This window comes from Calypte anna, chromosome 15, assembly GCF_003957555.1.
Source record: "Calypte anna isolate BGI_N300 chromosome 15, bCalAnn1_v1.p, whole genome shotgun sequence".
NCBI lineage: Eukaryota > Metazoa > Chordata > Aves > Apodiformes > Trochilidae > Calypte > Calypte anna.
This window is the reverse complement of record NC_044261.1, coordinates 2,317,070-2,344,652: the sequence shown is the minus strand read 5'-3', so window position 1 is coordinate 2,344,652 and position 27,583 is coordinate 2,317,070. Positions and strand designations below refer to the sequence as shown.

The 27,583-nt window shown below is 46.1% G+C and overlaps 1 protein-coding gene across 1 annotated transcript in view; it reads left to right on the top strand.

Annotated features, from left to right (window-relative positions):
* The window catches only part of SETD1B (SET domain containing 1B, histone lysine methyltransferase), a 44,519-nt gene extending 18,033 nt beyond the window's left edge, over nucleotides 1-26,486 (top strand). The window contains exons 7-18 of the mRNA XM_030460815.1: nucleotides 11,064-11,834; nucleotides 15,029-15,199; nucleotides 16,117-16,204; nucleotides 17,115-17,332; nucleotides 17,586-17,718; nucleotides 18,183-18,671; nucleotides 20,218-21,774; nucleotides 23,770-23,936; nucleotides 24,195-24,326; nucleotides 24,943-25,062; nucleotides 25,378-25,515; nucleotides 26,147-26,486. Coding sequence (XP_030316675.1) covers nucleotides 11,064-11,834; nucleotides 15,029-15,199; nucleotides 16,117-16,204; nucleotides 17,115-17,332; nucleotides 17,586-17,718; nucleotides 18,183-18,671; nucleotides 20,218-21,774; nucleotides 23,770-23,936; nucleotides 24,195-24,326; nucleotides 24,943-25,062; nucleotides 25,378-25,515; nucleotides 26,147-26,320 — 4,158 coding nt within the window. The 3' untranslated portion in view covers nucleotides 26,321-26,486. The remainder of the gene's footprint in view (nucleotides 1-11,063; nucleotides 11,835-15,028; nucleotides 15,200-16,116; nucleotides 16,205-17,114; nucleotides 17,333-17,585; nucleotides 17,719-18,182; nucleotides 18,672-20,217; nucleotides 21,775-23,769; nucleotides 23,937-24,194; nucleotides 24,327-24,942; nucleotides 25,063-25,377; nucleotides 25,516-26,146) is intronic.
* Nucleotides 26,487-27,583: the final 1,097 nt, after the last annotated feature.

The following is a 27,583-nucleotide window of genomic DNA, read 5'->3' as shown; positions in this document are numbered from 1 at the left end:
CTGAATTTTGCTCTAGGTGAAAAGTGTTTCCATGTGTTTATTTTAAACCTCCTGCTTGCTATTTAGGAGACAGGTGGGCAAATCAGCATACTTCACCTCTTGTCTCTTTTTTTCATATTTTATGCCTGCACAAATGGCAGTGTGAATGCAGCCAAGCTGTGGGCTATTTCCACTTGGTAATTTAGAATAGTTGCAGCTATGCAAATTATTTTGCATATAGTGGGGACAGTCTAATAGCAAAAGTTTGGTATATTCTAGAAGACCGTGGGAAATGTTGTGTTCTGTACAGAGATTATTTTTGTTAGGGGCTCAGTCAACAGTTTGCAGCCACAAGGGTTTTGTTTCCATCACCCAAGAGGAGTGGTGTGGGTAAAGTGTTGCCTTTTCTTTATTGAGCAGGTTTTGGAGAGGTACAACTTGAAGGTATTTCTGGCTGGATATCACTTTAGTCTTTGTCTGAAAAAGAGGAAGATTTTTAATGTTTTCATAAATATGTACCTCAGCTGATGTGCTTGAGTCTGTCCTCTTTGACTCCACTTGGTTAAATTAGAGTACAGCAAGAGAAAGAAAATCTAAGCATGAAATAAAGTGGTGAAAAATTGAATATGCCTCCAGAGAGAAGATCTGTAAGAGAAGAAAAATGTTACCAAAGGGGAGCTGTTTCTTGCTGGCCTCGCCTGTACTTTTCAGTAAGGACATCTCTACACAGCTCCTTCAGGCTCCTTGGAGTGAAGCATCTGCTGTGGTCTAGCTGGGTTTTAATGCATCTGTGGCAGTTTGCTGGGAAGGGCTTGTTAACTTGTGTTGTAATGCTCAGAAAATGAGTGGAGCCTGCTAAGCTCATTAGGGTGTCAGTCATCATTTGTGATCACTGCAGCAAAGAGCTCACAGTCTGGCCACAGCATCTTAGAGAGAAGTTTTTGTCTCTTGAGCCTCTTGTTGCCCAGGGTCATGCTCTGCAGACAAGATCCTAAAGATCGCATTAAGAGTTTTTTCCCTCTGTCATGCTTTCTTATTTCTTATCAAAGAGTTGGTCCTGGGATAGGAGAGTAGTGCTAAGTCTGTGTGACTTCCAAGGCCAACAGTGGAGGGCTCATGAAATCTCAGCAGAAGTGTTCAGGAAAGGTTCACATAAAAATCAGGACTTTATCTCACTTATTCCACACTTTTTTTGAGAGTAAAAGCTGCACTTGTTTGGAAAGGGCTGTTGTGGGCTAATTCCATCAGCTGTGGGCTACAGGTCCCTGGGTTTTCTTACAGGTGCCAGAAACAGTCGAGCTGCTCTGCTTCCCAGCTGCAGGAACAGATCAGGACTGCACCCTAGAAATTCAGGGCAAGAGTAGCTCCAGCTCCTGCAGAGCAGAGGGAGGAGCCAGGCTCATCGTTTGGGATGCCTCTGGAAAAGGAAGGCAAGTGTTGAGCTGCTGCCTCAGGATATACTTAATGGCACCTGGGTCTGAGAGCAGATGGCAGCAAGCAGAAGAGCATTAAAAGATGATACTGATGAATGATCTAACAAAAGCTATTCTTTTTTTTTTTTCCTGCCCTTTGTCCTTCAAGGCCTCAATTCCTTCATTTCTTCCTTCTGAGGAAGCTCAACATTGCATAGCTTGTGTTGCAGATGTCCAGGTCTTGCAAATGAAACTGCTTTTGCTCCTAAATCTGAAACTGCAGAGAGCACTGAAAATGCTGCCATAACTGTAATAGCCAGATGATTTCAGAATCTCGAGGGCATAGTAGTGATACATAATAGGGGAAAAATATCAAACTGGCCTGGTTCTGCTGATCAGGACTTGTTCAAATACAATGTGTGTACAGCCTGTTCTTCAGTAGGCTGTTATCAGCTGGGACACTAGACTTTTTTCCAAGCTTATCTGCTTTCTTATCTCCCTGTTGGTAAGCAAGATCTGAATTCATGGCTCCATTTGACCTGAGGGTTGAGGGTAAGCTCAGGGGATGGCACAAGCTCCCGCCTGGCACTGAACTGTAAGGTATCTGTGTACTCTGCACAGTTATTGTGCAGAGTTATTGCACTTTTTTTAACTTATAGATGGACTCTGATCTAATGTTGCCAGTTCCCTTTATCTTGAGATTGTAAAGTACCTTCTGCTCTCTAGAAATGTGTGTGCATTTCTGCACGCCAGTGTGAAGAGCAGAATGGAACATTTGAGAATCAGTTGGGAAATGAGTTCCCCATATACAGTGTGATTTCTCCTGAATTCCTTGCCTTTATTTGCATCTTCAGAGAGGGAGATGATGCCTCAAGCTCTGCATCTTTTGTGTGTGGACAAACCTTAGAATAAAATTTACTGGTAACAGTTGAGATGGCAGGAAATGACAGAGAAGCCATGCAGAGGTGGCATGCTTACTGCCACCTTTCTCTTTTACAGGGAGACTGTTTAGTTCCTCTGTTGGATTTGGCTGGTTTGTTCCCAGGACTCTGCATCACTGAACCTGGTGTCTGAAAAGGGCTTTACCTGGGTAAAGCCAGTCTGGCTGTATGAAAGTCTTTGGGAGAAGCAGAGAACACTCCCTGACTAATTTATCTGTAGGGGGTATTTTCTTGCCACTCCACCATCCTTTTATGCATGACTTAGCTTCCCAGCCGACTGAAGCCTTTGAAGTTAGACTGCAAATAGCTCTTCAGCTATCCCTTCCCCCATCTAAAATAGGGAAACCAGAACAACCATTACTATGGGAAGAGCTTGCCTTGTTTCATGGCTCCCCAATGCTAATATCCCTCTCTCTTTTCCTCCTTCCTTTTCCCTACATCCTCCTCCCCCACAAAAAGAAACCTTTTTTTTTCTCTTTAAGATCCACTTAAGACTTGAGGGGAAAGGCCGTGGTTCCATGAGATGGCAAATCCAAATTTTAGGGTATTCCATATGTGATGAAAAACACTATGGCCACATGACACAGCCCCTGAATTGGCACACATTCATCCTGACAGGTTGGATTTGTTCATATGATGCAGAACAGATGACTATCCAGGCAAGCATCACATTGGGGCACACCTGCACTGCCCAGGTACCCCTGAGCTCAGGTGGGGGGCCAGTGTCCCCCTGTCTTGTACTTGGACTGTATTTTGTGATGTGTCCAGTTGTATGATCATGTTTGTCTTGGCTACATCTGTGTAGTCATGGAGCCTGGGAGCTTCTAAGCTTGGTGTTAATGAATGTGGATGCAAAAGATGTTGCCTTGTGCCCTTTCCAGAGCTGTCCATGAAGACACCAGAGAGGCTTGTGCATGATGGAGCCCAGGGACTTCTGGCTTCTCCAAATATCCCTTCAGTGATCTTGCCAGCAGTAATGCTATAACTACATCGTATGGTGTGAAACTTCCCCTTAGTGAAGGGAAAAAGATCTGAATTAAACCACTCCTTTTCTGGAAGGCAATGAACTCAGCATTAACAGAGCAAATGCCTTGGCAAGTTATTGCCCTCTTTGCCAATTCATCTCTTTAGGCTTTCTGTTGAGGTAAATCTAGCAGTTGTTTCCCCAGTGGGTTGATTTAAGGCTCTGAGGCTTGCTATCCTAGGAAGCTCTTGGAAGTTGTGTTGAAAAATAAAGTATGGTGCTCTCTTGCCAAGAGAAGGGATTTTTGAAAGTTCTGAATGCTGGCTGAGTTTTCTCCCTTTGGGACCAAATTTCTCAAGTCATCTTTTTTCTGGATCAGTGAAGATCTGGTTACCTCAGACCCTAATCCCACATTTGCTTCCCATCTCTTGCCCAAGGTGTTGAGATCCATCTCAGGTGCTTGAGCCGTCATCCGAGGACCTGCAGGAAACTGATGCTGCAGATTAACACAAGTCTGGGAGAGGATCTTTGGCACTTCTGTAATTTAGCTCGTTTTATGTTCTTAATTCATTAGAATTTCTAATTATGTCATGGACTGGTATGCAGCCTTCCAATTCCCTCACTGTCCTTAAGCCAAAGGTCAGTTTACTTATGTTCCTGGTGCCAGAGAACACCAGCAATGAGCAAGGAGACTTTTTCCCTTTGTAAGCATTAGCTCCGTGTGCTTTACTCTCTTGAGAGCCCTTCCTGCTGTGCTCTGAAAGCCCAGGTGAGCTCCTTCCTCACATGCTTCCATCCCTCCTTGGGGCATCTCCCCATGTGCAGGACATTCTAATTAGGTACCAGCACCTGAGGCAGCACATTGCGAGACACAAACAAGCACTGTGGCGGCTTTTCTGCACCCCTGTCCCCCTCTTCTGGGACTAACAGGGACTTCTGGGGAATTCTCCCTCTATCCTTCTGTGGTTTGGGGCATCAACTTCAAGTTCCCTCTTGGCATTAGAAGAAAAAAACCCAAGGAGTATCATAAGTTAAGCTGGTGTCAGTGTTGTTTGTTTATAGTGAGCTCTTGAATATTATTGTCACTTGTTTTACTCGTTGTGCAGCCCTGTAGGTGTGGAGAGGTGTAGGTCTGTGCCAAGAGGCACTGCAAGTACCAGACCAAAACAGCAGCTGAGCCAAGGCAGTGCATGTGTCAGGTAGGATATGGTCACCTCACAGAGCTTCACTTCTCTTTTTTGAGCAGTGAGAGATGCTTTAGCAATCGATAATAAAAAAACCCAAAATTCCCATGTAATATGTTTCCTTCTGTGAGAAATCCCTTCTCCATTGCAGCCTTTTTGGGTGCCTCTGTTTGTGGGACACAGTGGTGAGTCCATCACCCAGCTCTCTGTTCTGCTCTGCTCCATTTGCAACCTTTGCCTGCGAGTTAGCTGTGCAAAGTGTTGTATAAATACACAGCTATATAAAAACATTGCAGTCTTCTGTTTTCCAGATAGAAATACATGTTGCTGGAGATATTTATAATCACTGATCTGTAATATGTTAATCTTTCCATTTGCCTGTTCCTGAGCTGGGCATTTTATTACAGGGCAAATATTCCTGAAAGTTACCTCTGTCCCAAGTAAAAGCTGCTGTGATTGTGATTGCAAGCTCTGAAAGCAGCAGGAGGAGGATGGGTGCTCTCTTGGCTGCCCAGAGGAGGTAGAGAGGTGTGAGTAACCAGCCTGGGGCATCCAGGGAACAGACTTCAGCATCCATCCAGGCTGCAGCAGTGTTGTGCTGGCCAGTCCAAGCCACCACTGGTGCACAACAGGCCTGAAAGCTCACCTGGGAAGGCACAGGCAGCTGTCTGCTCTGTATTTTTTTTGCTGTTCTAGCTAAACTGGTGGCAAACCACCTTGGGTAGCTCTGCCCTCCTGTGCTCTGCTTCTGCAACACCCAGCAAAGTATAGGGAGAGCTGTAATTATAGTCAGCAAAATAAAAATATATTGTGTCTGTATTGTAAATACAGTATGGAGTCTGCCTGCTTCACGCCTGACACCAGGAGGTGTGAATGCTTAGCACAGTCCCTCTGCCATGTCACCGTGCCCAAGTGTCACACACTCCCAGTAAGCCAAGAGGGCAGTTCAGAGGCACAGCTCTTCTTCACGTGCTTTGCCAAGAACGTGTGGAACCTGCAAACTCTTCTCCAGCTGAAAATGAACAAAGCAAAACTCTCTGAAGCTGTCACTGTGCTCCAGTATGTGGATTTTGTTCAGCAAGGGGTATTGCAGTGTGTTAGCAAAGTGAATGGTGGGATTCTCTGAGCCATACTTGAATGGCCTTTTCTTTTAAAAAAAATTTTTTAAAATACGTTTTCAATTGAAGTGGTGTCTTTGAGGAAGAGTTGCAGGTGGCTGGCTGCATCCTCAAGCTTCCTTTTTGTTGTGGATAGCATTGTAGGAAATGTGGCACATTTGAAACATCTCATTCTCTTTTGCATGTTCTGCCAGAGGAGTCTGGGAAGAGAGAATTGTGTTTTAGGGAACTTGGGTTATTTTCACCCCGGGATCTCAGTGAATCACTCGAGGGCTGTTTCTCCTCTCAAACACAGTGAGGAGCACAGCATGAGCTCTGCCCAGGGATGCAGCCAGAGCTGGGGAAAAGGAAGTCAGAGGGACATGGAATCTGTTCTCAACTCTGTCAGCAACTTGCAGTGCGACGTTGCTCAGTCAGTTGTCCTCTCTCCCTCACCTCTGGAGTTTTTTCTTTCCCCATTTTTCTTGTACAGATAAAAGGTGACACTTGCTCATGATTTTTATTTTTTTTTTAATCCTTGGATGGACTTAATGCAAAACAAGTGGGGCCTGTTTGACCAGGTTATGACAACTTTTTGTCCAAGAGCCACTTCTGATTTTAGCTCGAGCTTTATGAAAGAGCTGTTTTTTAGCATTTTAAATGGTAAACATTGTCAGGATTTAAATATGGAGTTTTCCAAGTTCAAGGGCTTAAAGTCAACTTTTGTGATTCTCTTTGGTTGCTATGAGTACAAGTTGCACCAGACTTAAAGGTTTGCTGCTTCTTGCAAGCACAGGATGCTTCACTTCATTACAGCTAATGACCTGATGCCACTGATCCTACATTTCATTATTTTGATGCACCAGAGCACAGTCAGACAATGTCCAAATAACTGCTACCTTCAGTCATAGAAGTTCCCTACCACAGTTATAAGTAACTTGGTATCCAGCAGAATATTTCAGTGAAATTATCTGTAAACTGGCAGTATTTAAAATGCATTCTGAAATTCAGAGTGAATTCTTTATCTGATGGCCTTTTTAAAAGAAAATGAAAGTATGTGAAGTTCCTCTGCCTGTAGGAGAGGTGGCACCTACAATCAAACTCCCAACTGCTGCTCCTCTAGGATGGGGAGAGAACAGCCTCTTCACATCTGGAAACTGCCAGTTCTGCATGCAAATATCAGGATGTAGTTTATTTTGTTTTCAGCAGGAATGAAAATTTCCTTGCTAAATGCTGGGCATTACCCTGAGGTAAGGCTGATACCCTGTATTCAGTGGCTCTCTATTCTGTCACTACTAAGAGTGATCCAGGAGTGAGATTTCAGGATGTTCCCTTCACTTGTGTCAAGAGGCTCTGCCTGTGCTAAAGCACACTCAATGTGCTGGTTTTAAAGGTGGCATTTTGGATGAACAATGAATGAGGCCATTTATAACCAGTTACACTGACGTGAATCTCTCCCATCAAATTTGCATCATTAAAACACCTTTGGAAAAATGTGTCGTGTATAATTAAATACCTGTTTTGCTAACTCTTAATTTAATTAATGCAAAGAAGAGGTGGCAGCACGAATCAATTTTGTTGGAAATGGCTTTCCTCTCAGTAGGCTGAAGGGAGTTTTTCTGGAGGCATTGTACCAGATGCCCTCAGAAATATGCAGGTGAAGTCCAGGACTGATTGACACAGTTTTTTTGACAGTGATGTCAGTGACATCCTCCGAGCAGGACGTATGCCTGCTCACTTTTTTCCCCTTGTAAGGGCAAAGAGGGAGGCCATTAGAAGGTGGTTTTCTTTGGGAGGACAGTGTAGCTACTTTTCAGCTCTACCCCAAGGGGTATTTGGTAGCAGCCACAGTAAATCCAGGTTCAGACAGGTGAATGAAAAGAAATCCATATAACAAAAGATCTTTCTATGTTTCCTCTTGATTCTTCCTTCTGTAGCTTGATCTTTCTCACTCAGTTGGTGCCCCTGTTTTTCCCCCTTAAATATAACTGCTCATCCGCTTTAAATATTCATTCCTTTTAACTTGCTTTAAAGACTTCCTTGTAGATGATCTTCTTTTGGTTTGACCTCTTTCCTAACTTTGTGCATTCTTCCCTCCCACCCCTGCCTTTTTGATCTTTTTCTCACTGACGCTTGATCTGTTTCCCTTTCCATCTTGCCTGGGATAAAACTGGAGCACAGATTGTGTTAGCTGTGTAAGTGCAGGTGAGTTGTCAGCCCAACATTGTAGGAGGCTGGGGATCTGTTGCTGCTACCTGAAGACCCATCTGAGGACCAGAACAGTAATAATAATAAAAGAAAAATTTAATATTAAAAAAAAAAGGCTTAAGTAAAAATAAATGCATGTGTGAGTGAAGAAAACTGCTGTGCACTACAGCACGGAGTCTGGCTAGTCCTGCTATCACTCTGCAATTTCAGGATCATCTTTTTCTTATCTGATAGTTCCTTCAGGAGGGAAAACCAGCCTCATTTATCAGGCAGGATTTATTGGTATTGAAACCAAGTAAAGGGATGGTGTAGACTGGGGAGCTCAGTCTGGGTGTGATGGGCAGGATCCTGTGGGGATCCTCTGGCAGGACTGCCTGAAATGGGCCAGGGAAGGAGGATGTGTTGTCTCAGGCAGGCACTTTGGGACTGGTCCTGCCTGCTCACCAGTGACCAATCTTAAGCTGTGACTCAGATGGGTGTTGGGTGGCACTGGGTTGGTGCAGGATCCTGTGGGAGGGATGGAGGGACCCAGGAGAATTTTTGAGTTGGAGCTCCCCGTGGCAGTAGTGGTTCTCCTCTGAGACTTCATGGGGTGATTCTTCCTCCACACCCCATCAGATGAGATTAATATGAAAATTATGCTGATTTTGTCTTATTTTGGGTAACCTGAACACTCCTGGCTTCCTGACCATCACTGACCATGGGCATCCTCCAGCCTTTGTAACTGGGGCCAGTGCTTTTGACAGTGCCTTTTGTGCTCATTTACTGAAAAATGGGGTCTGTTTTGTGGGAAACTTGTTAACACCTGCCACAGTTGTCGTCTTCCTTCTTCCTTTGCCCCTTTCACTGGAGCTGCAGTAGCTGAAACTGCAGAATGTCCTTTCATTCCCCAGCATCCCCGGTGTGGGACGTGACTGCAGTAGAGCAGCTGGGGAGAGGATGCAGGGTGTGAAACATTAGCCAGATGTGCAGAGCTTAAGGAGGAGATGATACAATTTGGCTTCCACTCAAGTGCAATGGGTTGTTATTTCTCTTTTTCTTTTTTTTCCTTTTTTTTTTTTTTTTTTTTTAGCTTTTTATTTTCAGGTGTAGGTAGGGACATGCTGAAGCAGCTCAGCTCCTGTGCTATTCACAGAGGGTTGGTACCACTCACTGCAGGGTTTGGCAGGGTTTTGCTTTCAGCCCTCAGCATGCCTAAAGGGTGGTCTCCTTCTGGAGCTGAGAGAGTGGGTGTTTTCCATCCGTTAAATCCCTGAGTGGCTTTTTGGGGGTGACCCACCCGGGTTCATGCTGCAGCAGTGGAATGTGGGGAAGCCAGGGCAAGGGGAGGTGCTAGGACAGGAGGATTTGCAAAGCTGCTGTTGCAGGCGTTGTGCTCAGCCTGCTCCCTGGTGGTAGCTGCAGTAGCAGCGATGACCTTTGATAAAACGTGAAGCATTTGGTTTAATTTGGACGCTTGTGGTCGAACGGCTACAGTTCACAGCAGAGTTGTCAACTTGGCTGCTCCTGCTTTGCTTTTCTTAGCCCTGTGCAAAATTCACAGGTTAAAAATCAAATCACGGCAGCTTGAGGAGGAGAACTGCCAACAAAGCCTGAATCCCAGCAGCTCTCCCCACTGCAGGTTCTCCAGTGTCTGATACAGACTCAGCTTTGTTGCTCCTTTCTTTCTTTCAGAGTGGGGAGACTAGTAGGAGAGCAGACAGAAGAGGCACCTGCTGGCATGAAACGTGGAAGAAATAAACATCTTTGGGATCTTCAGTCACATCTGGCTGAAAACAGGCAGCAGGTTCCAAAACTCTTACCAGGATTGAGATACAGAGAGGCACTTAAAGACCACTTTATCGTGGTCTCTTACTGCCCCACGGCATCCAGGGGGGGCAGGAGAGCTCAGCAGAGGTGGAGCATCACTTCTGTGCTCTGGGGGTACTCTGTGTTTAGATCAGCTGATAGCTGATCATGCAAACTGTTTGTCTGGCTTTTTAGTGCAAAGCTGTGGTGAGGAAGGAAGTGCTTGGAAGAAGGCAAGCCAGTTGTACTTGTAGAGAGCCTGGGAGAGAAGGTTGTGAGAAGTGCTTCTGCTTTTCAGTCCTGGAAATAGTGGAGGGCTGTTTGCTGTCACAAGAGCAGTGGGTTTTGATGATTTTACCTGGAAAATAAGAAAGAATGGGAAAAACAGTTTTGGAGAATGTATTTGGCACCCTGTCCTATCTTTCCTGGCATCCCAGTAGTAAAAGGTCAACACCATTCACGTTTCCTAGATAAATTGCATGAGTGTTGGATATGTCTTCCAGCAGTATTTGGCTGCTGTGATTCTTACCAGGTTTTACTATAACAATACCTGAGGGATGTGACAGTCACACAAGTGGTTTCTTTGTGCTGGAGACACCTTCAGGAATGAAGTGCCTGTAGGACATAGTGTGCAGGTGGGACCATTTGCCACTGGGAATGGAGCTTGCTGGTGAGGCCTTTCTGTTGTAAGGGACCTAATCAGGCAACTTTTGAGTCTTCACAGTGAGCAGATACTCTCTGTTTTAATCCAGTTTCCATCCCTTTCACAGTGGAGGTGGGACATCATTTTAACATTTTCTGTAACTCTTACATCTGTATTCCTTGTGGCTAGTTAAGTATTCATTTTGCCCAGGAGCATGACACATGCTGTGTCTGAGTCCCAACATTTATGGCTGATGTTTAAAGGCAATTTAAGCAGATTTGGGGTTCTTTTTTCCCATGTGAATTGCTGTGGTCTAGTCAAGACAATTTTTAGTAGCACCAACCATGTGGATGTATTGTCTTCCCACAATTAGAGGTTAAGAGTTGACAGCAAATGAGCCAGGGATTATAATTTAAAAGCAGGGAAATTCTTTGTGTGTGGTGAAAACTAAAGAATAAAAACTCATGGTGTAATGCACTGTCAGTATTGGATGCAAATCAGAGATAATGTAGCTTGCAGTGAGACATTTGAACTGAGTGTATTTTGCAGAGCATGGAAGCAATTCCTCCTGTTCCACAGAAGCTGAGGTTTTTGTTCAGTTGGTACTGATGCTCTTTTAGAAAGCTTTTACCTCTCTGCTTCCTGAGGTCTGACATGGAAGAGAAAAGCTTCAATAGGCACCAGCTGCTCCATGGGCCCTGTCTTTTCAGAGCATTGCTCGTTTTTCTCCATCCCCAATTAAAACGTGTGTTAAACTTAGCTTTTGTTTGAAGCAGCCAGCACTGTGGTGGTATGTAATGTAAAAAAAAGAATGTGCTCCTCACCTTTTTCCTCTCTTTTGTCACAGGGTCAGCATTCTTCGGGAGAGGACATGGAAATCTCTGACGACGAGACCAACCCTGCGCCCATCACCAGTGCGGAATGTGCCAAAACCATTGTGGTGAACTCCTCTGTCAGCAACTCGGCCGTGATGGCCCCATCGATCCCCCCCTTGCCACCACCAGGATTCCCTCCTCTTCCTCCTCCACCCCCTCCACAGCCAGCCTTTCCCATGCCTCCTCCGCTACCTCCTCCACCTCCACCCACTCACCCCGCTGTCACTGTCCCCCCACCTCCTCTCCCCGCCCCCCCAGGGGTCCCTCCACCTCATATCTTACCTCCTCTTCCTCCGTTCCACCCTGGCATGTTCCCTGTCATGCAAGTGGATATGATAAGTGTCTTGGGCAACCAGTGGGGTGGCATGCCAATGTCCTTCCAGATGCAAACTCAGATGCTGAGCCGCATGATGCAGGCACAGAACACCTACCAGTATCCTCCTTTCGTGACGGGACGGATGCAGTTTGTGAATCTCCCACCCTACCGCCCTTTCTCCATGGGAGCAGCTCTTGGTCGTGGACAGCAGTGGCCACCACTGCCCAAGTTTGACCCCTCGGTTCCACCTCCTGGTTATGAGCCTAAGAAAGAAGATCCCCATAAAGCTACTGTGGATGGAGTCCTCTTGGTCATAGTGAAGGAACTCAAGGCCATCATGAAAAGGGACCTGAACCGGAAGATGGTGGAAGTGGTGGCGTTCCGGGCATTCGATGACTGGTGGGACAAGAAGGAACGTCTGGCTAAGGTAGGCTGGCACATACTGCATGGAGTCCCTATGGAGTCCATAGTGCTTGTGCATGGGCAAGCAGGAAGCTGCAACTCTCTTTAAAAAGCCCTGCAACCATGACATTCTATGGTAACTACAACTGCTGATTTGAACGTGGGCCTGAGGAAGAAGTGTTTAGTTTAAGTTCTCTCTGTGCTTTGGGGGAGGATCTCTTCATTATCTCCAGCTTTTTGTCCCCACCTCAGGACAGCCCTTTCTCTGTGAGGGACAAGGTGCAGCTTGCACCTCATGAGCACCTTGCAGACCATGTTGGTCTTTGGCAGCTCATTGTCTAAGCCATCCTGAATGGCTGCTTCACTCATCAGCCACTCTGGGGCATGATCCAGGAGGGATCTGCACACAAGCTGTTCTTCCAGCTGTGATTCAGGGGGCTGTAGTGTCCTTATACAGGCATCTAAGGAAGGGCATCACAACAGCCACTGCTGCCCCAGAGCAGGGTGACAGGATAGGTGACCTGTGTGTCACTGCAGCCCTGGGGTGCATGTTTGCAGGCTTTTCCTGCTGGGTTGGGCTGTCATGCTCCTGTTAAAGCTGATGTCCACTGAGCAGTATTCATAGAACAAGACCAACTGCTGCAGATGGAACACACACATGTGGCACAGTCCTGTCCACTGTACTTCTTTTGGGAAGCCTTCAAGAACATCCCAAAATGCCTTACACCCTGAAAGCTCAGCATTATTCACTTCCTCCCCAATCTTCTTCCTGTTTCCCTCCTCAGTGCAGGCCTGAAATTTGGAAAGTTTAGCAGATATATTTTTTTTCGTGTGGCCTTGGGCACTGCTGTCTGCTTCCAGGAAGGGGTTTGCAAGAGGAAATGACCCCAAGATCAGGAGACCAGTGTGTAAGGGCTTCTCATGCCTAAGAGGAAGCTGAACTTCAGCTCTAAAAAAATTAAATCAGATGCAACAGGAGTGTTGGAAACCACCAAGCTACTATTTTGTGTTCCCCAGTTTGTGTGGTGAGCTCTGTGGGTATTTCCAGTTCTCTCTGCTCCTCCCACCTGTACACAGCAGCAATTAACTCTAAAGCTGAACATTGGCCAAATACACAAGGAGTTCCAGGGATTAGCTGAGAAAACAGCTTTGCATGAATCGTCTGATCCTTTCTCAGCCAATTTAAAGTGTATTTCAGCCAGAAAATGGCTCTGTGATCTAATGTGCTGAATTTGTCACTACAAAAAAGGCTAACACTATAGAGAGGTTTATGCCAGCCTCAAAATTAGTCTTACAGTAAATTATTGTACAAAACCAACAAACCAAAACCAACACCACAGCCTGCAGCTACATCTCTTTCAGATGCCAGTTTTTAGGGCAGTATCTTCCCTACCTGCTTTTGTAAGGCAGTTGTATTTTAGCTCCAGTGCCTGGAAGAACTCCTTGGCTTTATGGAGAGGTTGGTAATGCTGCTGCTTAGCAGCTGTTTTGTGACAGTGTAATTTGCTCTGGCTTAGAGCTTGCTGGTGTGAGATGTGGTGAGAAACGTGGTCCCTCTCCTCCTGACTAATGCTCAGAGCTTCTGCTTCCCACCAGTCAGAGTGTACTGACAATTTTGGAGGAAGCCCTTGAGTTTTTGGGGCAGTGGGGCAAACAAATCCAGTAAAAGATTGCAAAAGCAGCAACAGAAGTATCCAATAAATTGTTCTGAGCCAGACATTGACAGTGAAGAATCAAGAAACAAGTTGAGGCAGGTCTTCAGCAGCTGCTCAGGCTCTTTTTTATCCTGAGCTATGGTTGGATTTAGTGTGTTCCTCCCTCACCTGGAATTTGCAACCCACTTTGGGAAGGGAAGCTGCCACAGCAGCTTGCTGGAGTCCTTGCCACAGGTTATGTTGGATGTGAGCAGCTAAATTGAAAATACAGAGTTGTTGCATGGAGTAACACTTGTGCTTTCTGTGCTGGAACAGAAATGCCAAACCTTTTCAGAGGTTTGGAAGTGTAAGCAAGATGTGCTTGCTTACATCTTTTTTTCTTTCTTTAGAAAGAAATGAGACAGACTTATAGGGAGAGATAACATCTTTTAATATCTCCTATCCTTGGACCATCAGCTGCAGCAGCCCTCCTGTTATTTCATAGGGGAGATTGAAGCTCATGAGCTGCACCACATGCTGGTTCCTCCAGCAGGTGTGTCCCTCTTTGGTCAGAGGCTTTGCAGGTCTGCCATCTCCCTGACCTTCCACAAGCAAAAGAGCAGGAAACAGTGTGGGGTTTATTTTTTCCTGACTGACTGACAATGTTCAAGTTTAGTAGGACAGCAAATACCTACCTGAGGCTGCTGGCAGCCCCTGAGCCTCCCATGATGCACAAAAAGGCAGCACACACATCACCTCATGTGCCTCAGTTTCTCTCTCTTCTCTCTGTGTTTTGGCTGCTATATTCCTTCAAAGGAGTCAACTTGGGCAGTTGATTGACTGCCAAAAAGTGGCATCCTCTGGGTGAAAAGTTCAGGGGTGTCCTAGGTCAGGCAGGATGGAAAAGGTATAGGGTGGAAAGCCACTAAGCAGCCTGTTGCTAGGGAAGGCAGCATGGACCATGGACTTTGTCTGCCTGAACTAGGGGAAAGCTTCTCCCTGTTCCTCACTCTTGTGACAGGTTTAGATTTGAAAGCTAAGCAAAATGCATTAAGCAGTGTCAGGAATAACCAGCCAGCCCTGGCCTTGAGTGCCACCATCTCCATTCTCTGCTTGATATTCCCATTAGCCTTGTCCCTGATTAACAGGGGAGCTGAGCTCACACTTCCTCTTCAGTGATTACAGCCAGCTTCAGCAAGTCAGCTTTTAACATCTGTAGAAGAAACCCACTTTTTGAGGATGTTACACACACCCTTAGTGTCCCAGGCCATGCCACTGCTCTGGGAGTCCCAGCAGGTTTGTCTCCAGCAGTTCTAGTGCCCTGTGCAGAGAAAGTAAGTACTTAAAATGCAAAGGGGAAAAGGCTTCTCAGGAATGGAAAGGTCTCGTTATCAAGAAGAGCCACGGCACCATCTTCCTTTCAAGTATGTGTGGTACATCCTCAGATGCCCTTCCCTTGCCTTCAGAGAAACTGGTGCCTGGGCAAGGCAGTGATAATTCATAAACCTCAACTGCCTAAATGGTTTCCAGAGTCTGTGTGCTACCCAGGAAAGTTTCCCTTTCAAATGTGCTTTCTCTGTTGCAGGCATCTCTCACTCCAGTGAAATCTGGAGGAGAAGTGGAGGACAAACCAAAGCCAAAGGATCGAATCACATCTTGTCTTTTGGAGAACTGGAACAAAGGAGAAGGCCTGGGATATGAGGGAATTGGCTTGGGCATCGGGTTACGAGGGGCCATCCGGTTGCCATCCTTCAAGGTAAAAACAAAGAGTCTCTGCCTCTATTATGGTGACATTCCCTAAAGGAGCTTTTGGAGGACAGACCTCCCTGGGTTTGTGCCCCAAAGCTCTGCAGGCTGCTCAGCCACCATGGGTTCACTGTCAGGGTTCTCCTGCCAGCATCCCTCCTAACCCACAGTACATTCTTAAGAGCAAGGATCCTCTTTCCTTTTCATCTCCCACTAATCTGAGTAGGCTCTACAGGACCTCCCTTTTCTGCAAGGTGTTTGGGACATTTGTCTGTGTTTAGGACACAGCATTTCAGTGTGGCTGTAAAAATGTGCCTGTGCTCATAGTGCTTCACTCAGTTATTTCCTTGCTTAGAATGTCTTGCAGTTTGACAGCAGAATCTCACCTGAAATTTGATTTAAAGTGTTCTTTGCCTCATGTGAGTTTATAGACTCAGACTTGCAAGCACAGGGTCACCTATTTTAGCAAGTATTTGCATAAAAAATGAAAAGTATCTTTAAAAAAGCCAAGGGCAGGGCAAGAAAGGGTAGAAAGCTTCCCTGAATTCACAGAAGGTGTAAATGAAGGTTTGGGATGAGAGGTTCTGCAGTCTGCATTTAGAGTAAAACTTGATTTACTCAGCCTCTCTGTTCTGCTACATTCTCACTCACCCATTTGTCAAGAGTTTTCTCTGCCAGTTTCAAAGTACCCAGTGATGACCCAAACCATGCTGGTACCCGAAGTGTTTTGGTGCAAATTGAAAGGGTAGAATTTCATTCACAGTGAAATTCTGTTTGCAAGGAAATAAAGGAATCAAGAGGTGGGGAAGTGGCCCTTGGTTTCTGGGTGTAAATCACCATGGCAAAGTAAAGCAGTAGCAATTTGCTTAAGAAGTTGATTTCTGCCTTTCTAAACTTTTAGAAATGCTAATTGTGTCTTTTGTTCAGGTGAAAAGAAAGGAGCCACCTGAAGCTGCCTCAGCAGGAGATCAGAAGAGAATCCGGCCTTCTACCTCTGTGGATGATGAAGATGAAGGTTTGTAAATCAAGTTATTTAAAACACAAGAGCAGATGCAAACCACATGCAAGCTGAATTCTTTTAAACTTCACAGCAGTGTGCTCCCTTACAGTTAGACAGAGTCAAGGATCTGAGCCAAAACCTTGCTTCTCACAAAACTCTGATCAGCTGGGAGATGCCTCCTCTGGATTCAGTTATCTTAAATACACTGGCAGGAAATTTAGGACCCACATTTCATGAATAACTCATAACCTATTTTAGTTTTGCTGATGCAGAGCTGGTCACCCAGTAGAGGGAGCTCAGATAAGCTCATGGACCTGGGGTGTGCTTGCAGCTCACTGGGTACTTTTGGGAGGAAGCACATAGCAGACAGTTTGCCCTGCATCTGATTTTAAAAACACAACATGGTTATTTGCCAGAAAAATATATTTAAAAATATTTTAATATTTTCTTTGGAAGCAGGGAAGAGTAGAGATAAGGCAAAGCTTTGAATACCCTTTGTTTTGCATTAAAAAAAGACAGAATCAAGTTAGTTGTGTCATATTGTTGATTCAGACTAACAAGTGGTTTTGAAGTCAAAGTACAGTAGCAGGGTTTTGTAAAGTCCTTAAATGAAATAAAAAGGTACTAAGTTCAGTTTACCTGTTGTGATCTCAGTCATGCCACGTCTCCTAGCTACTCTGCTTCCTATAGCTTGTCAGCTTTGGCCTTCTACATTTTGTTGGCATTTCCACACCCTGCACCCAGTCTTACCCTCACTTATCCTGTGAAATTAGTAATCCCCTGTGAGCCTGGGGACTCACACACCACATGGGCACATTGCTCCTCACTTTGATCTTTCCAAAGAAAGTTTTCTGTTATGTGGTTAACTCTTTCCCTCCCTTGCAGGGTATTTGATGGCAATTTCCTTCTTGTTTTTGCTCACCAGAGTCGGAGAGGGACAGGGATGCTTCTGATACAACATCTGACCTCTCAAAGAAGGATGCAGAAGCAGTGGGGCTGAGGCGGCGACCAGCAAGGCCGCTGGAACTCGACAGTGAGGGAGAAGAGGGAGATGAGACATCAGGTAAAGAGGAAGAGTCCTCCTCAGAGAAGGAAGAGGAGCAGGAAGAAGAGCGAGGCTTGGTGAAGGCAGCACCTGGCAAGGTGTGTTGGTTTGTAATTAAAGTTTTGAGGGGTGTCTCTCATGAAAAGGGGACAGAGTAATTCCAGGTGCCAAAGTTACCTTCTCTAGAAGATGGGCACTGCTGTTAGGGTTTGTCCTAAGAGAACCTCTGTAAGGTTATTCCCTCTTCAGGTTCTCTGATCAGCATTTCTGAGTGTTGCTGGTGGTTACTCCACTGACAGCCAGCTCTCAGAGTCAGACAGTGTTCATTTTTGGCAATGCTTTCTTGCGAAGGAGGAAGAGGAGGATGAAGATGAAGATGAGGAGGATGAGGAGGATGAAGATGATGAGGAAGATGAAGATGATGAGGAAGAGGAGACAGGCATAGACACAAGTGACAAAGAGGAGGAGCAGGACTCTGAAGAAGGTAAGCAGTTCCAGCAGAAGCTTCAAACAGCCTTTAGGTGAGGTGTGCTCTCCCTTTACACTTAGGAGCTGATTGTTTGATTTCTGCACCTTCTTTCACTGAAGGACAAGCCTTGTGTAAGGCAATACATACAGGAATTTTTACTTTTTACCTGGGAGGTTTCCATGGTCCCTCAGTCTGTAATCACTTTGCAATAGCTCTCCAGACCCACGCCCAGGCAGCAGCAGCTCTGCTGCTCCTGGAACTCCCTGTTGTTTTATGGTGATTGTCCTAAGTATCCAAACACATGGCTTCTAAGTTCCTGCAAAAACAAACTGAGAGGCAACTCCTTCAAACCCATGCAGTGCTGTTGGTGCTGTTTCCACCCTGTTACAGTGTGGAAGTGATATTTACTGCTGTAGGTAGACCCTGATTTTTCAAGGAAGTCAGAAGGAGGAACTAATGATGATTTGTTCCTCTTGTAGATATAGCAAGTCCCTCATCTTCCAAGGCTGAAGTTGAATCATCCGATGAAAGTGAGGACTCCTCTGAATTTGAGTCAAGTTCAGACTCAGATGATGAAGATGAGGATGATGATGATGATGATGATGAAGAGGAGGAGGAGGAAGAGGAGGAGGAGGAGGAGGAAGAGGAAGAAGAGGTGGCTGAAGTTCCAGACAGAGAGGCTATGGTTGCTGAGACAGAGCATGAACCTGCTGGTAATGAGCTTCCTGATGATGAGAGGGAGACTATTTTGGAGCTGTATCCTGTGGATGACTACATGGATGCAACAGGCTTGGCACTCACAGAGCCAGCTTTGGCAGTGAAAGATGAAGGCATGGAAGAAATCAAAGCAGGGGAAGCTGAATGTGGTGAAGTCCCAGAAGCATCTATTGCTGCTGAAACACTCAAACACTTGGTTATGGAAAGAGACCAGGAGGCAAAACTTGCTCTCTCTCCCATCTGTAGGCCAGGTAGGCCCTTCCATGTGATTTGGGATTTTTTTTTACCACATTGCCAAGGACAGTATCCTCACAGCATCCAGTGTGTGTGGTTTTTTTATTCCCCTTGTTGTCTGTCTTCTCCAGTCTAGGTTCTAGGTTAGGGGTTATCTGTACAGGGAAAGAGGTCTGTGTTGAACCTTCCTTCCTAGTAAGGAACTCTGCACAAGCTATCTGTTACTAAAAATACTGTGGTTATTGTATCCAGAATCTTATCCTGGGCCAGTTTAGTTAGTGCCCTACAGAAACTGAACAGTTGTCATCATCTGAGGGTGACTGACTGGATGGCATGGTGGCTGAAGCTCAAGATAGAAAAGCCATGGCTCTAAAACAGAACAGAAATCTCTGCTTAATGAGTCACTCCTGGCTCTTTTTGGTTTTAATACTGAAGCAGTATATGACTGGGAAGCTATATGGGGCAGGTGAGTGGAGTCTGAGAATTATATCTGGTTCCTGATGTTATTATTTGTGGTATTTTTTGTACTGAATCCTTTCAAAGGAGTGATACTCCACGATTTCCTACAAGAAATACATTTTCTTCATTCAGTACAGAGTTGTATTCAAACCTAGGAAATCAGGAGCATTTTCCTGAAACAGGAGATGTGTAAAGGTTGTCAAATTCTGCACCTAGGGGAGGAATAAAAAGGAGAGTACATCTAGTATGGCCTGCAGTGTGAGGCTTGGGCAGGACTGGAGTCTGTGGACTGGGCAGTATTTTGCCACTGGGAGAGCTTGAAATCTTCCTTGGCTGCTACAAAATCCAAAGGCCATAAAATTTAAAACTGGGCAGGGCAAAGAAGACCCTGTGTTTGTGTTTTCAGGACAGGTCAGTGTGCAGGAAGGACTTTCCCACTTGAAAATGTTATTTTGCACTGCCTAACAACATTCACTGTTGATTCCTTTTTGGCCCTGGCCCTAAGGGGGTAAATAAACTCCAGACAAATGAGGCTGCTGCAGAGAGAGAAGCATATAAATTGCCTCATTGATGCCATCTGAGTGTCTCCTCGTTCTTTACAAGGGCTTCCCATTTCCTTCATGGGTTGTTCAAGAGGGTTATGCTCTTCTCTGCACTGCCTCCTCCTTGGAGAGCTGAGGCTGCTTTTTTGGCCTTGCAATTAGTTTACCTTCCCACATCAGAAAAGCTGACAGCTTGGGGCTTTGACAGCTTTCCTCCAAAGTCCTCACCTTGGAATCCACTAATTCTTTTTATGTGTGTACAAAAGGTGGTCAGGGGTTTTGAAAGCAGAAACCCTTCGTTCTGGCCTGTCTCGTAGCTAATCCTCAAATTAATAGTGCTTTTTTTTTCTTTTTTTTAGTGGTCCATTAGGGACGCCTGTGGTAGCATCTAATTACTCCACACTCTGTGCTTCCAAAATGTAAAGCATTGGAGTTTTTGAAGCCTCCCAGTGGAATTAAGCTGTTCTGTAATTGCAGCATCTGAAACGTGCCTTTGCTGGCAAGTGGTGAGTAACTGAGTGGAAGCCACACTCCTGATCCTCCTCTCTTTTCCCCCATTCAGAGGAAGAGCCCGAACCCGTTGCCATGCTGGAGCCCGAGGTACAGGAGGATCTAAAGCCTGAAGCTCAAGGTGAGGAGGAGGCACTCTGTCTCTCAGCTCCAGTGGGAGTTTCTGGAGAACCTCTGCTCAACAAAAGCAGCTTCTTTTCCAAGTCTGAGGACAGCAGCTCAGAAGCTTGTGTTAAAACAAAACTGCCCTCAGCAGCCGAGGAAGACGAGCGGCTGCCTCGCACGCCTGGCCGGGAGGTGGTGATCCAGTCAGAGACTGACACTCTTTTGCTTCCAGCTCACAAGGTGCCATCCTCCATGCTTCCCTTACCATTAACTCCTGGGAAAGAAGAATCTTTAATCCCTCCAGAAAAGTTCCCTGAACAGTTAATGGTGACCAAAACATCCGTGGAAGGGGAGATTCCTAGGACTCCTGGGCGGGACATTTTGGCCAAGTCTTCACATCCCCTTGTAAAATCACAGAGCACAGACACTGTTCCAGCCACGCCAGGAAGCGATGCACCCCTTACAGGGAGCAGCTTGACCCTCAGTTCCCCTCAAGTCCCAGGCAGCCCCTTTTCCTACCCATCCCAATCTCCTGGCATTAACAGTGGCATTCCTCGGACTCCTGGGAGAGATTTCAATTTCACGCCTACTTTTCCAGAGGCTGGTGCTACCATTCCTTGCCTTCTGTCTGGCAAGAAACAGTCAGAGGATGAGCTAGATGAGAAACCCTTTAAAGAGCCTCTTGGTGCTTCCCATACGCTCAGCATGAACAGTGTTCCTTCCCCTATCCCCTTTGCCAGCCCCCCACAAGCAGATTTCCACACTGATATGGGTTTGCCACCTGATGAGCCAATACCTGTAGCAGCCCTGTCATGCATGCACAGCGATGGAAGAGCACCCATCGAGGAATGCAGGGCAGAAGTAAAATCTGTTTTGCTCTCTCCAGAAGTACCCACTGGTGCTTCTATTCTTCCTCCCCCACCACCACCTTCTGTTCTTCCCAAAAGGAGGCCAGGACGGCCAAAACGGTCACCACCTTCTGTCCTCTCATTGGATGTGTACTCGGGCAAAACCATAGAACCTCCTCCTGTGCCAGTGGCCTTGGTGGAAAGTGCTGTGGGCAAAGAGCTTTTGAGTGGGCATCCTGATGCTTTCTATGGACTGAAAGACCCTGAAGCTGTCACCTTGGACTTCAGGAATGACGGTTTCCACGAGAAAATAGCCACTGAGACAGTTGCAGAGAAACTGCCATTTAAGGAACTGGAGAACCAGTGGAATGAAGACTTCAAGGAAGACGAAGCTCACGTGAAACCTAAAAGACAGTGGCGAAGGCAGAAGAAGACAGCAGAGGACCTCCCAGTGATCCCTTCCCCTGAGTATTCCCCACCCCGGCCTCAGTTCAGGCCACGCTCCGAGTTTGAGGAGATGACCATTTTGTATGATATTTGGAATGGAGGCATAGATGAGGAAGATATCAAGTTCATGTGTATCACATACGACCGCTTGTTGCAGCAGGACAATGGTATGGACTGGCTCAATGACACCCTCTGGGTATTCCATCCTTATATCCTTTCTCACTGGCATTACAACATGTGTAAGATGCACTAGGTGGTCAGTGTGTAGGACACAGGATGCCCAAGACTAAGTGGGCACTTGCTGAGTAGAGTTACACTTGCTTCTCTCAGCAGGGAATTTTAGGCTGTTTTGTTCCCTGAAGCTGCAATCCAAGACTACTGCAGAGGTGGCTGTTCCTGCTGCATGTTCAATCTAGGACTGCAGGGAAAATCTGTATGCACCTCTTCTGGGGAGATTTTCTCACTGGTTTGAGAGGCTTCTGTCTTGCATTTAAACCAGATTTGTTTTTTTCACCTTGCCTGGGGAATTTCCAGTCATACAGCACATACAGGGCTGTAACTTAGGGCTAAAACTTGCTGTAAAAATAATCTCACCATCTGTGCCTGAAATGATGAGATAGTGGTGCTAGCAGCTTTAACCAGCTATGTTAAGAGAAGACAAATGTACCACCTTGGGTGTTGTGGGATATTGTGTGGGGTTAAAATATTTCATTCCTTATTCTCTGCATGGCACAAAAGCCAGAAAGCCCAAACCATCTAAAAAAGCTGGTGATAGGATTTTAACAAAAAGCAGGAGGACTGCAGTGCTGAGCTGTGCATTTTTGTCCTTGCTTTCTCTGCATCTCAAAGGGCAATGTGTAAGATTACCTTGATAATTTTCTGCCTTTTCATACCAGTGCAATGCTCTTGAAATAGATTTATTTGATTGTTTTAAGGAGATATTCTGAAGTGCACCATCCCCAGTAATTGTCAGCCTGGTTCTACCCCATTTGAGGAAGCAGTTCCAAAACCAAACCAGTTTCAAGGTGGGAGCAACTGTCCCTGCAGCAGTGGGGGACCACAGCCAGTGAAGGGCACGAGGGGATATCTGAGGGCAGGGCTTGCCTGTGGCCATGAGCTGAAATGTGCTCACTTTTGGCAATTTATGTAGTGGAAATACTTGAAGTCTGTTTCCCTGGTGATAAGGATTATTGTAGCAACAAATTTACAGTGACTATTTAAAAAATAATCTAAAATTAATCTGCAGCTACTTGTTGATTCATTCTGTGCTACGCTGTACATAGGTGTGAAAGTACCTGCAGGGCTCACCTGCTCTGCAGCAAGCTCACACCTCAGCACCCTCAAACCCATCACTTCTTGCTTTTTGTGGTCCTTCTGCTTCAGTTTTCTGGTGTTGAGGCTATGTTATGACTCACAGGGACCATTTTTAGGTAGATTTTGCTTTCCATAGGCTTCAAGTCTGGTTTCAGATTGAGCTGCCAGTAGTACAGCTCTGCTGCCCTTCCAGAAGACAAAGACCTGAAGGTGCTTTCTGCCTGCCCAGTGCAGTGAGTCCTTGCCAGGCCAGCTGCAGGTTTTCTGGACTGATCAGGGCAGTGGGGTTTGAAACATCTGCACAGGGTCCTTCCCTTCCCATCAGGGTCCAAAGGAGCTCATTTGTGGAGGCTGGTGAGAAGAGCATTTCCCTCCAAGCCCTTTGGGCTATAGAAGGTCTCTGTCTCATCTGTCCTGCTTCTAGCCCTGGCCAGTGGGGCTGATTGCTGCCAGGAGATCAGCTCAATATCTTCAGGGCTAGAGGTGGCTGCAGGGAGTTTCTGGAATTAGAACAAAAACGTGTCACTCAAATCAGAAAATGGTTCATCCAGATGGCTGGGCAGCCGCTGACTGTGTACATGGTGGGCACTGTGGGGAAATCCTTTCTCAAACAGGTTGCTCTTGACAGCTTAACCTTTTTATGTTTAATTTTCCATTATCTCTTTACCTCAGTTTCCCAAAGTGTGCAGCTAAGAAGGAAGGACTCTGCTTGGTTTCCTGCAGGCCTGTGGGCTTCAGTGATGCTTTTTAATTTATCAGTTACTTTTTGCAACCCCCCCCTCCCCAAAAAAACTTTGTAATTTTCCAAGCTCCTGGGGTTATCTCCATGCAGCTGTAGCAAGTTGTCTGCTACCCACTGGTGGTTGTGTTTCTCCTTAACTTCTTCCCACCTACCAGCTTTTCTACCCCCAAGAAGAAGAAGCGTGACGATGGGATGCGGGAGCACGTGACGGGCTGCGCACGAAGCGAAGGCTATTACAAAATTGACAAGAAGGACAAACTGAAATACCTCAACAATAGCCGAGCTTTTGCAGAGGAGCCTCCAGCTGACACCCAGGTGAGGACACATCCTCTGCTGCCTGCTGAGGTGTCAATGGGATTTGGTGGTGTCAGGCTCAGCTTCCTGCCTTTTGGCAAGCAGGGAAGTGAAGCTGTTGCTGCGCCTGTGTCGAGCTGGCCATCCGGGAGCTGCTAGGGAGGTGTTAGTGTTTGATGTGGGGTGTTTTTAGGAAGTGATGTGTTGTAGCACCAGGGGTTGCTCACAGGGAGGTTGGTGGGTGTTGAGTCAGCTTTGATCACCCATTTGTCCTCTCAGGGTATGAGCATCCCTGCCCAACCTCACGCTTCCACCCGGGCTGGCTCCGAGAGGCGGTCAGAGCAACGCAGGCTCCTCTCCTCCTTCACTGGTAGCTGTGACAGTGACCTGCTCAAGTTCAACCAGCTCAAGGTAGGTCACCCCGTGGACTGTTGCCTTGCACAGGGGCTGGTTGGGAGCAGGCTGAGGCCAGGGCAGAGACCCCCCCCTGCCAGTTGACTCTCTTCTTGGTGATGGCCATTTTGGCATTCCCAGAAGTTGAATGGTACTTGGGTCTTTTGTACTTCATGAGATGCAACTTGATTCAACAATACAATAGGTAATACAAATAAATTACCCAAAGAAACAGGAACCAGAGCAGTCACAGGGAAAATGTGACAACACTTAGTCCAGAGTCCTTGCTTGTGAGAAGCAGAGACATGACCTGGCTGATAAACAGCCATAAAAAAAGTATATGGTGATCAGAGAGCTTGAGCCCTAGGCAGAACGCAAACCTCAGAGGATCTGTTCTCCCCAGTGTGTGGTCAGTGATAAAAACCCAAGTAACTGCAACTCTGAGGGATCTCCTATGACCTCTGTCTTGTCTTCTTGCCACCAGAAGGAAGAAGGAAGCTAAATCAGGTTGAAGTACCCCAGCACTGCATGTGGCTTGGAGTGTACTATGGATTCTGGACACAGGAATGGCCTTTGCCTTTCCATGCAGTGACTGATTCAGGGTGTGGGGTTTTGGGGTGTTTTCTTCATGCAGTTCCGGAAGAAAAAACTAAAATTCTGCAAGAGCCACATTCACGACTGGGGCCTTTTTGCAATGGAGCCCATTGCAGCTGATGAGATGGTGATTGAGTACGTGGGTCAGAACATCAGGCAGGTAAGCTGGACTGTGAGTGACATCTGAACCAAAAACAGCACTCAAAGAAGTGCTTGAGCAGGCCAGCAGGAGTTGGAGTCCCTGCTGTAAGGCATTAGCAGAGGTTGGTGCATGGTTTGGAGGTGCAAGGGTGGGATTTTCAACAACCCTTGGAAGCTTAGGGGATAAGCTCTGGAGAAACACACCCTGAACTGTTATCAGCTGGGTTGGTGTTTCCTTGGGTGGTGTATCTGCTGAGTGGCACAAGCACAGCTGGGGTGAGCACGGGGTAGATCTGTCTCTCATGTCCTGACACAACACCTGGGGTTCCTGTAGGTCATTGCTGACATGCGTGAGAAGCGATACGAGGACGAAGGCATCGGGAGCAGTTACATGTTCAGGGTGGATCACGACACCATCATCGATGCCACCAAATGTGGAAACTTTGCCAGGTTCATTAATCACAGCTGCAATGTGAGTATCCTGGCTTTGCATTGAATTGTACCCTGACGTGCTGAAAATCCTACTGGGTCCTTGCTGACATTGATTGAGGCCGTGTTCAGACGTGGCAGGGGGGCAGAGGGTAATGATTAAATGTTAACAAGTGGCAGCAGATCAAAGCAGAGTCTGCAGCAGCAAAAAGAGATTTGGGAGACCTGAGAAATGAAACATGCAGTGAGACAGTGTGCACTCAGAATCCTCCTGGCTGTGTTGGGGACCCTGGCAGACACTGCTCAAACATACCTAAAGAGTATTTCCCTAAAAGAAACAAATTTTTAGCATTGTTATTCTGTGGGAGCAGTGACCATTGTCCACATGGGCAAATTATTCTCTGCCCTGGCATGTGGAGAAGCTGCTTCCCCCTCTGCTCTGTGCTGCAATTTACACTCAAAGACTTTGCTGCCCAACCAAGTGTTAGTTAATCTGCTCTTAGCCTGTGATCAACTTGCTGGAGCATCATTCAGGCTCTTTTGCACCACACAGAACTAGCATGTGGGTATTTTGGAGGAGTACAAGGGCTGCTCTGTTTTCTGGCTTGCTTGAAGGCTGGAAAGCCATGGCCATTGGGGAGCCTAAATCATTATCTGTTCTCTCACCCTTGCAGCCAAATTGTTATGCTAAAGTGATCACAGTGGAGTCTCAAAAGAAAATCGTCATCTACTCCAAACAGCACATCAATGTGAATGAGGAAATTACATATGACTACAAGTTTCCAATTGAGGATGTAAAAATCCCATGTCTGTGTGGCTCTGAGAACTGCAGGGGAACCCTGAACTGAACTCGAGGTTTCTCATCACATTTGCACCTTCGGCCATGTCAGAACTGTGGTAACCAGCTGTGGTTGCACTTTGCCAAAAAAAAAAAAAAAAAAAAAAAAGGAAAAAAAAAAACCAGGAAAAAAAAAAAGGAAGAAAAAAATTTTTAAAAAGGAAAAAAAAATCTATTAAAAAAAAAAAAGAGAGGAAAAGAAAGAAGAAAAACCAACCAAGTTTCGCACTTCTGCCAGGATCACGAACGAAAGCAAAAAGCGCACACGCTTCCCAGGACTGTTCATGTTTCAGGTGCTCTTTCCTTTTCAGATCCAGCACGCACACAAAAAGGTGACTACCATTTTGTGGCATGGTCTATCCAAACACTAGCTTCTCTGTTCAGTCCCTACATTAATGCTCCATAATGGGATAATGGTACCTTTTTTCTTTTTTTTTTTTTTTTTTTAAATTGTTGTTATAAACCTTCATCTTTTCATAAATGCTGCTACCTTTTTCTCATCAGTTTTGTTGGTTGAAAAAGACATTCAACGTTTAAATGTGAAGCAGAGACTGAAAAGGCCATATAGGGGGTTGTTGGGAGCTTTGATTGGCTGAAATTGCACAGATTTCTCAGAGTAAGCTGTAAATAGATGTAAGGTTGATGTTACGGAGCAAGCCAGAGGCTTGAGGGTGTGTGAATGGGTGTGTGTGTGTTCTTGGGTGGGTGGATGGATGGAGATGTCTGCAACAAGACTAGAGGTGAACTGTCCTACCTTTTTGTTAGGGATAATCCTGAACAGGCCCCTGAAAGACACCCCAGGGAAGAGCCAGGGCAGCTGCAAACCTCAACTTAGCGCCTTGGGCTCCTCTCTTAATTTCCAAATGCCATGCTGGTATATAGGGGATCAAAACCTCTGCACCTGCTAGTGAGAAATTGAGTCAGTTCTGTAGCTGTAGCATCGTGGCACAACGTGTGGCCCTTGGGAATGCCTGTTTCTTGGAGGCAGGTTTGCCTTGCATGCAAAAAAGGCTGAGGCTGACATTCAGGGGACAATTCAACCCATGTTGATGCTGGAGAACTCTTACCCTCCTTGTAAGCATAGGCTGCAGCCCACATTTAGAACAGGATTTTCTTCTTGTAGATGAGGAAGAGGCTGATGTGTGTCTCATGTTACTTTTTTCTCACTTTCCTCTGCATTTCCCTGACCTTTTAGCATTTTACCTGGAGTATTTGCTCTGTCCTTGAATGTGGGGAGATGCCTCCTGTGATAGGAGTGAGCTGGGCCCTTCTG